General features: G+C 41.7%; 1 protein-coding gene across 11 annotated transcripts in view; it reads left to right on the top strand.

Moving 5' to 3' along the window:
- Exoc2 (exocyst complex component 2) overlaps positions 1-12,512 on the top strand; it is a 191,953-nt gene that overhangs the window by 117,168 nt on the left and 62,273 nt on the right. For all 11 annotated transcript variants that reach the window (XM_039095323.2, XM_039095327.2, XM_039095324.2 and 8 more), the window contains 5 exon segments: positions 36-116; positions 943-1,002; positions 1,431-1,492; positions 4,042-4,108; positions 7,114-7,230. In XM_039095323.2, the coding sequence (XP_038951251.1) occupies positions 36-116; positions 943-1,002; positions 1,431-1,492; positions 4,042-4,108; positions 7,114-7,230 (387 nt within the window).

Genomic DNA, 12,512 nt, shown 5'->3' on the forward strand with positions numbered 1-12,512 from the left:
TGTCTGTGTTTGAGGGGTATGTTCTTTTTTTTCAGCCATGTCAGTTTGAACAGAGCATTGTTCACTCCCTGCAGTCGTTGAAGGGTGTTGTGGATTGCAAACCTGGAGAAGCCAGTGTAAGTTTCTGTTCCCTTCCACTTGCTTTATAAGATCTTAAGAAATCCCTGTTGGAGGTCAATGCTAGCAGCAAATCACCGAACTGAGAATAAGATCCCCTTGGGGGGAATTAGAGGAAGTTTGAAAGAGCTGAAGGAGCTTGCAACCCCATAAAAACAACAATGCCAACCAACCAGAGCTTCCAGGGACTAAACCACTACCGAAAGACTACACATGGACTGACCCAGGACTCCAACTGCATATGTAGCAGAGAATAGCCTTGTTGGGGCACCAGGGGAAGGGAAAGCCCTTGGTCTTGCCAATGTTGGACCTCCAGTGCAGGGGAATATGGGAGGGCAATAAGGGGAATATATAGGGAGGAGGGGAGGGGATGGAATGGGGGCTTATGGACAGGAAACCAGGAAGGGAAAAAACCTTTGAAATATAAGTAAAGAAATATGTAATAAAAAATTAAAAAAAAAAGAAATCCGTATTGGAAATAGCAATAGAGTCATCGCTGTCCAAGAGCTGTTCTCTCTTACTTACAGCTTTCATTTACTTACCTACATGGACATGTTGAGTTCATGTCTGAGGGCAGACTGAGCAGGTACAACATGAGTCCAGCAGCTAGAAGCAGACCAGGGTCCTTGTGGACTGACTTGGATATGGTCAGCCAACTGGGGATCAGAACCACCATAGGTAGACAGCCACCTAAGGCTAGCCCTTCACAGTAAGGATGCCAGAGTAGTTTTCCATGTTTTAGCTTTTATATTTAACTTGTCAAGTAAAATGTTTTGTTTTCTCAGCAAAATCAAAACATATTTTTTTCTGCATTCTTCTTCATAGGTCTTTCAGCAGCCTAAAACCCAGGAGGAGGTTTGCCAGTTGTGCATCAGTATCATGCAGGTAAGTGCAGACAGTGATGCAGGTAAGTGCAGACAGTGATGCAGGCTCCGGAGTCGTGCGTTGATTTGTCACTCACTGTGGTAATGTCCACATCACTACTAAATACAGGTTCTTTTACAGTAGGTACATAAGCGAAGTTGAGCATTTTTGTGAGTAAATAAAAGAAAAAATGTCTCCTAAAATATATTCATGAACATAGTAATGATTCAAGCAAGGTGTTGTTAATATTTTGTCACTTCTGTAGTTAGACGTTGATGGGGTATATATTTCTACCACTCACCTGCGTACCTGCACACGTATACACATTCTTATTATACACACCTCTCCCCACCCACAGTTCTGCTTTAATTTATACAAAATTGTTTTAATATTCAAATATACTTATATCTGAAAATTTATATCACTGAAATTTGCTGGTTTTGATCCAGGTTTTTATATACTGCCTGGAACAACTGAGCACCAAGCCTGATGCGGACATAGATACTACTCAGTAAGTAAGAATGGAATTAATCTCACGGATGCATTTGAGAGTAATAAAATGTAAACCTACATTCCATACTGAGGTAGGGTCTCACAGGAAGCCTAGGTTGTTGTGAACTCATTATATGCTTGGCTGCCCCGTGTCTCTGTGGTCCCCTCCTTCTGAGTCCTCCTGACTCTTGACAGGCACTTGCAGTTCCCTCCCAACACTGTTGGGTACAGTAGTAACACTTAGTGTTGTGCTCGTTTTCATGGCATGCTGCTGTCTGGTTGATACTTGGCCTGTGAATCTTTTCCTGTGCGCCTAAGATTCCTGCTTCAACACAGTATCAGACTAAAGGGTTGGAATCTAGTTGGTGATTTGAGAATTTTTCTGTTTTCTGATATTAACTTTTGCTCTTCACAATATAAAACTATCACCTCCAGTGACCAAATATGTTTTTTTAAGTTGTGTGTGTATGCTCCTGCCCTGTATGCTTGCATGCATTTGTGTGTGTGTGTGTGTGTGTATGTGTGACTGTGTGTGTGTGTGTGACTGTGTGTGTGTGTGTGTGTGTGAGACTGTGTGTGTGTGTGTGTGACTATGGGTGTGTGTGAGACTGTGTGTGTGTGTGACTATGGGTGTGTGTGTGACTATGGGTGTGTGTGTGACTGTGTGTGTGTGTGTGTGTGTGACTGTGGGTGTGTGTGTGTGTGACTGTGTGTGTTTGTGTGACTGTGTGTGTGTGTGTGTATGTGTGACTGTGGGTGTGTGTGTACTTAGAGTCCAGGTGAGTTATCATACCTACCTAGTATTTACATGGGTGCTAGAGACCTGCCACTGCTCCTCATAATTGGGTACAAGCATTGACCTGACACTTATCTCCCAAACTCCACAATTTTTAATGCTTATAGGTCTTTTTCTTTCTTTTTATTATGTTATTTATTTACATTCCAGTCATTGCCCCCAACTATGTCCCCCCACACACATACATCCTCATCCCATTCCTCCTCCCCTTTGTCTCTGCGAGGGTGCTCCCCACTGCTAACCCCCTCCTTCCCTGGGGCCTCAAGTCTCTAGAGGATTAAGCACATCTTCTCCCACTGAGGCCTGACCGGGCAGACCTCTATTAGGGCCCGTGTATGCTCCTGGTTAGTGGCTCAGTGTCTGGGAGCTCCCTGGGGTCTGGATAAGTTGAGACTGCTGACCTTCCTATGGTATTGCTCTCCACTTCAGCTTCTTGTACAATCCTTCCCCTAATTCAACCATAGGGGTCCCTGACTTCAGACCATTGATTGGTTGGATATAAGTATCTGCTTCTGTCTCAGTCAGCAGCTGGTAGGGTTCTCAGAGGACAGCCATGCCAGGCTTCTATCTGTAAATACATTATAGCATCATTAATAATATCAGGCCTTGGTGTCCCCGCTTGAGATGGATCCCAAGTTAGGCCGGTCTTTGGACCGCCTTTCCTTCAGTCTCTTCTCTATTTTTGTCCCTGCAGTTCTTTTAGACAAGGAACAGTTGTAGTTCAGAAATTTTGACTGTGTGTTAGTAACCCTGTGTATTGAGGCCCTTTTTATCTACTGAAGGTGGACTCTTCCAGTTCCTGCTTCCCAATGTTGGGCATTTTGGCTAAGGTCACCCCCGTTGAGTCCTTAGAGTTTCTCCCTCCCGGGTCGCTGGTACTTTCTAGAGGGTTTCCCTACCCCCAATGCTGCTTATTTCCATTCTCTTGCCCCCACCCCTGTCTGATCTTTTTCACCCTTTCCTGGGCTTCTTTGACTTGACTTTTTGTATAAGACTCATTATCCCAGCAGAATGCTGTGTTATTGTTCACGGCCTTGATCTCATTGGTTAAATCAGCCTTTTCTTGTTATTTTGTTAAAATTCCTGTTTCCCATTGCTGGACTCCAAGGTGTATTGCAACATTTCCGAAATTTATCTTCTGCAGTGTTTATTCAAATATACTTTACATCAGCTAGTGCTATTTTAATTACCATTTGTTTATATTTCAACTCTTTCCAGATTGGTACCTTTTTATCTTATTTCTATTTATTTCTATTTAACATATTATTTTTTATCTTGTTAGACTTACATATGAATTCAAATCAGTCAAGTTAACAAAAAATTGTTAAAGTGTTACTTCTGATTCCGTTAACTCAGTAAATTAATTTAGTCAGTCTGCTCTTCGTTTTGATCTTTTTATGTTGTGATTGTTTTTGAGTTGTAAACTAACTTCTTAGCTCACCTATAAGTAGGTCGCTCTGAAAGTGGGTTTCAAATCTTCCCCTGGACATTCTGATAGGCAAAAATATTTTAATTATGAGTATTATTTGATATTTTGTCATTTAGTAATTTATTTTTAAATATAATACAGTCAGTTGAGTATTGAGAATGTCCCCAAACGTGTTTTATATGACTCAGAATAAAAGGTAGTCTTTCCTGCTTCTTTATGATGCTAATAATTAAATACAAAGAAAATACAGAGAGTTGTACAGCCATTTTCATCAAAACCTTTGAGTCATTGTAGTTTTGAGTCAATTTTAATTGTGACTGTTCTCTGCCCCCTCTGCATTTAGTCTTTCTGTTGATGTTTCTTCTCCTGATTTGTTTGGAAGCATCCATGAAGACTTCGGTTTGACTTCAGTAAGTAAACTGCAAGCGCACAGAGTAAAGTGCACCGTGTCAAAGGGAGCGGCTGTGGTAATCAGCCTAAGTCACTTGGGCCGGAAGCATCAGCCCATGTTAAGACGGCCACTGCAGTAGACTTTCAGACTGTGTTAGCATGTATAAAGACTTCTGTGTATTTAACACTGAAAAAGAACTTTAGCGGGAGTTACCCAAACAGACCCGCTATCCCACCTGCATCTTGAATGTTCAAAGGTGCCTTGGTTGTTTCCTAGTGTTGCAGAGTTTCCTGGATGGACTGGGGGAAAGCAGACGGCATGACATTTCCTTCCTGTCATTTGTCTCTTCAGCCTGGCAGACTCACTTTTCTCTGCTTTTTGCCTACAAGTGCCCTCTTTTATTTGAACATAGGTTATATGATAAAGCCAAAACCAAATCTCTACAAGTAGTCTGATAAAGGCATTTTCTCAATGGAGGTTCTTCTTCCCAGATAACTCCAGCCTGCATTCAACAAAAACAAAAACAAACAAACAAACAATCAATCAATCAAAAACCCAGCAAGAACAGGTGGCAAGAGCTAAGGGAAGCCATGAAGTGGGTTAAAACATGTTCCATGTGAATCTAGAAAGAAAGTGGGTAGACGAGGTGGAGCTAAAGGAAGGAGCCTTTGAAACTAAGACGGTGCCAGCCACCTGCCCCAACTATGCTTGTGTTTTCTTGGTCTCTCAGAAGGATGCACAGTGACCTTTCTGATCTTTGTTCCCTTCCCAACTCCCAGCAAACACTGTGTAGCCGATTAGCTATGCCCCAGCTGATTTGTGTGCACCCTGACTTGGAGTGCTAGTCCAAGCCTCCCATCTGTCTCTAGGGTTAGAGAGAAGAGCAAGATGGTTCCGTGTGACCAGAGCTATACCAGGTTGTGAGCTGTCTCCCGGGATTTTTACCTTTGCTCCTCTTAGCATCTTACCTGTCCACTCACTTCCCAAGATACACTCCTTGGTTTCCAAAACCTATTCTTAGTGGAGGGATATCATCAGATCTGACTTGTCATCTGAGAGGACTATCCAGAAGGAAATGAATAACATTGGATAGCATTCCTCACTGATTTGGCAAGAAAAAGATCTAGATTTTTAGTCAGAAGACTTTTTATTCACAGCCGCGGGGGCTTTGAGGGCAAGAGTGGTCATTGCTGGTGCTGTCTAGGAGGACAAGAGCGGTTCTACGTAAGACTCGTTCCTTCATATACAGTGACTATTATGTCAAATATATGTCTTTATACAAGGTATAAGCAAACTTCAGGTTAACCATCCGAGCTTAAGATTTAATTGTTATTCTGTTTTCTTCCTACTTTCATTTCAAATGATGCTTCATATAACATATATGAACAAAATGTACTGGCTAAGAGTTAGTCTTTAGATTACAGTGTAGCTCCCCCTTTGAAGAGGTTCCATAAATGTTGTAATGGGGAAAACCAAGTCAAGAGAGCTGGGGAACAGGGCAGGAAAGACTTGCATACTCAATCAACTAGAATGGAGGTTTTAACCCTAAATGAAAGAGTGGTAATGAAGCCAGTTGAGACATTTAAAGTGTTCAGCATGTTTGGAGTGGCTGCTGCAAAGCCATTTACTTCATGTACTATACGAGGAATGTGTCATATAGCAGAAGGTAGCAGAAAGGAAGACGGCCTCACTATGCTCAACTAGCTTATTTTCTCTCTCATTCTGCCATGTATTCACTTTGGAAAAATAATGTCATATAGAGTATGACTTTCTCTGGCCTTTTTAATATTCCATTTCCTATCTAAAAGTTATTTCAGGGCCACCAGCAGCAGCCTTTTGTTTTTCTGGGTTATTTTAATGGTACTCTAGACTTTTATTTATGTCTGTTGATGACCAAAACTGACAGTAAGTAGACTGCATTGTACTGGAAATAATGATACAAAATTGTAGTGAAGAAGGGAGAGGATGCTGGGCATCGGCTGAGCTCAGTATACTTACTAGAAGATAGATTTGCCTGGTTATTCACTCTGAGGCTCTAGTTCATCCTTGAGTCCTCATGCCTCAAAGTGCAGGAACCTCTGTTTTTCTGCATTTTCTTCCCTGGAGTACTTAACTGTAAATTATTCTGATTCTACACAGAAAGAGTAACCAAGTGTGGGTGAGAGCCGTTCCTGGAAAGTGGTTTGGCCTTAATTTTAGTCAGGGATCTCCACTGAAGGCCTGGATGAGTCACCATTCCAGAGAATGCCTCCCACCTATAGGAGCACAGGCCCAGGCCGACCTGAAGTGAACCACAGCAGCAGCAGATCAGGGGCCATTCCTAGAATTTTATTTACAGATAGAGTTCTGTTGAACTGTTAAAAGCCACTGTATTCATTAGACTGCAGTGACAGCCTAGTAACTTTGTAAGGAATTGTTTAGGTGGACAGAGGCTTGAAGACTGTAACAGCAGGAGGCATTCTTCCCCTCCCCCGTCTTGTGGGGAGACTGGGATGAACATGGGATGGGACTTGGCCTCAGAACTCTGGGCCAAGGAAGGAACAAGGAGCCCTTCAGATAGATAATAATAGATAGATTTAATCCATACTGGATTAAAATGTTCATTCAGGTTGTGGAAGATTAGTAAACCATTTTCTAATAGTTTCAACGCTTTATGTAGTTATTCATAATATCAACTTATGTGGCCTTTGCGTACAAAAATGTTAAATAAAACATTTGACTCTTTTCTTTGGAGGATATTAGATGTAGAACCCAGAACCTTGAGCGGAATGCTCAAGAAGAATTCACTGTTGAGCATCTACTCCAAATCCCTGTTTAAATCCTTAGTGTAAATGTAGTAATAATTAGTGAAATTGTATTATGTTTCTCTGTGTGTTAATTTTAGGAAATAAACAGCCAAGAAAAACAAGACATTGGATATTGATGTTAAAGGGCAGAAGCCTATCACTATACTGAATACAAGATCAGGGTTATCTCAAACTCACTAGTACTATCTAAGCTCGTTATGGTCTGTTTGAATTATAGGAGCAGAGGCTTTTGATAGTCCTGAGTAATTGCTGCTATTTAGAACGTCACACCTTCCTAAACATAGCAGAACATTTTGAAAAGCACAACTTCCAGGGAATAGAAAAAATAACACAGGTAAGTGCTTTGTGGTCAGTAGGCAAGTCCAGCGCTTTGCCACATTATTGTCTCAGAAACCCTTGGCTCCCCTGCATTCCAGTTCCCCAGGCCCTAGACCCACTCTCTTCACCCTACCCGTCTAAGAATGATTTCCTTCCTCACTTTAAATTGTTAATGTAACACTGATTTTCTCAGAAGTAAAGATGTCTCATGGTTGAACTGGTTTGCTTTATCCTGTCTGAACTGTTCAAATATTAGTCAAGATAATCAGGAGAAAAAAGTGGAACCTAAATCTTTAAGAATCTTTCCCCATTTGACTCCTGATATACTAAGCTTTGAGACATTGCTAAGAGCAAGTCTGATCCTAACTGCAAGGGATCACTTCCTGCTGATCCAACCTCCTCCTCTTCTCTCTTCTCTTCCTGACTGCAGCCCTGCCTTTGCTAGTCTTCGTGAACACATCCTGTTCTCTACCTACTGGCCCTTCCTTCCTGACTTAACTAGAACTTTTGCTTGCTTTGTGCTCCGCCTGCTGGATGTAGGCAAAAATGTGCATGTGCATGCAGATCAGTGGAGCCAGTTTCATGCTTTAGAATGTTCGATGTCTTGTTTATAGTTTTTCAAATAAGCAGAAAAGGAAAAAAAAAAATGAAGTGCCTTGTTGCTAAAGGTTGGCTAGTTCCTGAACAAAGTTTATCAGATTTCTAGGTAAAACTGAGCCACCGTCTAATGCCAGCACACTTTTCTCAGTGAAGAAAGAAGAACGATGATAATCATCTTGTTAATCACAGAATCAGAGTTTACTCTCAGTGGATGATCTACTTTTTATAAATGATGCTTCCAGTTCATAAACTAACATGGGTTTTTTTTTAAATGAAAATGTCAGAGTGGGTGGCTCTGTCTTGTTTTCCTGCCGTTCGTAAAGATTAATCATCCTGCTGATAAATGTTGTGACTTGAGGCTTTGAGGTCAAATGTCTGGTTTATTTCCAGAAAGTTTTCATGTTCATAATTACAAGATCTGTGCGGGGAGGGGAGTGCTTTGTTTTTATTCAATAAAATAGTAACGTGACTATATGTCCACACGAAGAACTTTATCATTAAATGTGTGATGTCATTGAGAACTGCGTGTGAAAGAAGCAGTGTTTGAGTTTTGTGAACTAATAGGCACAAATTATGTTGCTTCACTTTATGCTATTAAGAAGCAAAGTTAAAGTAACGTAAAGGAAGGTTGACTTCTTTGTCTGAATCACAGAGAAAGACAATATGAGGACCTGGGGACAGCTCAGAATAAGCACTTCACTTTTTCACCACTTAACATTATGAGTTTTAAAAAATTATTTCTTGAATGTCTAGAAATGATTCAGTTGTGGCTGGAAGGAGTGGAGTAAAGATTTGAACCGCAGCCGTACCTGCCTGCTGTATTTTGTGCCGTGTGCCAAAGCGTGTTTTCATGGTGTCAAGCAAGTAAAAACCACTTGCTCTGAAGAAAAATTAGGTCACTCATAGCCTTTAGTTTTCACAGTTCATAATATACCCAAGGAAATGAAACTAATTGATTAATGTGTGTCATTTTAACCTTGTGGGACATTGATGGTGATTCATTAGATAAGAATATCCACGTGCTCTTACCCTGTAAGATTCCACCTTCAAGCAGGCCCCTTGAGGGACTCACAGGCCTCAGTAGCTTCTGGGTCACAGGCAGTAAGTGCTGTGTGCCTAGAAAGTTCCACCTACTCATCCATTTTCTTGTTGTATTTATAAAAGACTTAATTACATGTGTGTGCGCGCGTGTGTGTGTGCACACACACACGCGCGCACACACACACACACACACACACACACACACACACACACACACACAGACTTTTAATTGATTCTTTGTGAGTTTCAGATCACCCTCTCCAGTCCCACTTATCTCCCCATCCCAGCACATCTGCCCTTTACTCTTGTAACCTACCTCCCAAAATAATAAAAATAAAAATAAAAAAACAAGGGGTTGGGGATTTAGCTCAGTGGTAGAGCACTTGCCTAGCAAGCGCAAGGCCCTGGGTTCAGTCCCCAGCTCTGAAAAAATAAAATAAAATAAAATAAAAAAATAAAAATAAAAAAACACAAAACCAAAAACAAAGCATAGAAAATACCTCTTCGTGGAAGGATGAAAATGTCACAATGTGACCCACAGCTTATTGCTTCTCTCCACAATGTTCACTTCAATGACCTAATGATATTTTTGAAAAGGAGAAATCAGAATCATCTTTAATGTCCTAGACAAAGTATTTATTAAGACAGATTGTTCCTGACTTGTCCCCTTACTCCCACAGTAAATCTAGATGTGTCCCTGATCACCCCCAATACACACACAGTGGACCCATATCACATCACTACCCCACACTGATTAGCTTCCCCTAATTGACTTCACATGGGACCCCAGATGTGAAAGCTCCTGGACATAAATAACCATGTTGCTTTGGGGAACATGATCACATGGTGTTTTGATCATCATTTCCCAACTAATTTTTAATTGTAAAATATGCATTTGTGTGCTTTAATTTGCATGCCTTTTCCTTTAGAAAATGACTGCTTTTACATTTTTATTGCCTGAGTTGTAGATGAGAGAGCTAGGAAACATTTAGAGACCAAGGGAGACACAGAGGATGTTCTGAGGATGGAGTCTAGATATGGCCCAGCTCAAATCCCTCAGGACATTTGTTGAGAGTGTCAGATCTGTGTGGTGGATAAGCCTTAGCATGCTATTTTATTGTGGCAGCTATAATAATGTAATTCCAGGGACTTCTTTTTTTAGCATATGTTAGATGCAATCAATCTAAGGGAACAAAGTTATGCAACTGATTTACTATTTGTATAATTAAAAACTCTCCCTGACTGGAGAATACAGACATTGATTAAGTATTAAATGCATTATTGAACTATTCCTAACCAGAAATTTCACTCATAAGGGTGAGGGGACAGTTTCTTTTCTTCACAAATGCAAGCAAATCCTTTATATCCAGCAACCAATTTAAAGTATTTCTTATTGCTTGAACCATGGGTATTAGATGGAATATAGTTAATTCTTTTTAGCTTAACCGAGTATACTTCTTAGATCTTGAAGCCATGTGAGTTTATTGATGGGAATGACTGCATTCATGTTTCCTTCCTGCTGTGTTATCCGAGGCTCTGCTTGTTTCGTCTTCCTCATTTTTATCAGACTACATTAAATTTTGCCTAGAAGATACTTTTAATGTTTTATTGATTCTTTGTGCATTTCATATCATGCACCCCAATCCCACTCATCTCCCCATCTCTTCATATCATCTCTCCACTCTTGCAACTCCTCCCCCCACCTCAAAGAAAACCAAACCAAACTAAAACAACAACAAAACATCTTGTTGTGGAAGCTGTGGTGTGTCACATGGTACACCCTTTTGTCCATACATTTTTACTTGCAAATGTGTGTTGTAATCCGTGAAAGGCCTGGTTTGAGGCCTCTGGCTTCTTCTACCCTGTCAATCTTGGATACTCACCAGGACTCCTCTCTGATATTCTTTTGTTGCCCTGTGTTGTGGAGATCCTGTAGGTTTGGATCTGCTGGACAGGCTCCTTCATGAGCTCTAGCAGTTCATAGATGGAGTAAATCTGGGCTTGAGTAGTAACTAAGTTGGTCAACACACCAGCTCTCCTGCACCCACACCACCAGGGCGAGCTCTTCAATTCTGCCCTAGCTAGCTCGCCCAATCCCACAGCCGGCAAGGGACAGGGCCAGCTCTCCCACATGCCACCAGGGTGAGCTCTGCTGTCCTGCCCAGGTGAAGTGCAGGTCCTTGCTCTCCTGAGTGCTACAGCTGGCGAGGGCCAATGCCAGCTCTCCTGTTCTCATAACCCCAGGGTCAGCTCTCCCACCTGCCACAGGCTAACCTAACCCTGAGTGCTACAGCCAGTGAGGGACAGGGCTAGCTCTCCCAAACCCATACCCCCAGAGCCAGCTCTCCCAGGCTGTCCAGGTGAGGGGCATAGCCTCAGATGGTTGCATGAGGTCTTCACATTCACCCCTTTGCTAATTCCACCTTTCTCCACAGTGTTCAGACCTCTCCCTTGGCTTCACTTTTTCTCCTGTCTCCACTGCATACTCCATCTTTCTTACCTCCCTGTCACATATTCACTCATTATAGTGGCACCCATGGTGGATACTTGCCTGGGTCTCTTTCCTGGCCACCCTTGGCTGGCAGGGCCAGGGCAGGTGCTTGGGTCTCTTTCTTAAATTAGTTTTGTGCAACAAATTACTTGTAAATTAATTCATTTTAGAGTTTAAGGCTCTATAGACAAATAAGTTGAGTAAATGTGTTCCCTCTTATTAAATACTGAGCTAAAAATTTGACCCTATGTAGTTGCCTCATATACCTTTTATCAATGGGAAAGGCAAAAAGATACATGAATAACTACACAGTGGGGACTGAGACTAGCTCAGCAGTACTGAGACAGAGAGAGGGGGGGGGAGACAGACACAGACACAGAGAGACAGACAGACAGACAGACAGACAGAGACACAGACAAAGAGACAGACAGAGAGAAGGTGGTGATGGGATAGAATATACATTAGTCAAGTTAGTCAAGTCAGGAATTTGTGATTGACAGCATATTCTCTGGTACAGACTTCAGAAAAGAAGATGTAAGGTTCAGGCCCAGGACATGGTTTCAGAGATAAGAGAGCCTGGACTGCCTTCTGCATCCTTAGAAAGCTGTGATGAAATAGAAACCAGTGAGTGAAATGGCTGATTCTCCAGGATAGTGGTGTGAGGGTCTCGAGCTGGAATCTCTGGGTCTGAGCCCTGAAAGCTCCGTCTCCATAGCATTGTGCGCTCTGACCATGTGATTTTTCCTTCAGCGTCCTGACAGTTTCCTTTAGGACCAGATCTACCCTACAGCTTTATCTACCACTGATGCCTTGATGCCCAGATTCGTAAACCTTACACCTCATCCCTAGACTTGATACCCATTTCCTACTACACATCTTCACTAGAAATTTCCAATGGGATTTCAAACCATCTGAACTGAATCCCCAAGTCAAGGTTCGCTTCGATGTTTTTCCTGCCATAGACAGTCACCATTGAGTCAACTAGCCAGAATTTTCGCTATTGATTTATGTAGCTGTTTTAAATGGAAAATGCTAATTATGCATAGTTATAGAGTACAATGTGGCATTGTGATCTGTGTATGTGGTCAGTCAGGGTAATTGGCATCTCCATTGGCTCATTAACTATGTTTGTGGTGAGAACATTGAAAGTGTATTCTCTGAGTAAT

This window comes from Rattus norvegicus, chromosome 17 (genome assembly GCF_036323735.1).
Source record: "Rattus norvegicus strain BN/NHsdMcwi chromosome 17, GRCr8, whole genome shotgun sequence".
In the NCBI taxonomy this organism is placed as follows: Eukaryota; Metazoa; Chordata; class Mammalia; order Rodentia; family Muridae; genus Rattus; species Rattus norvegicus.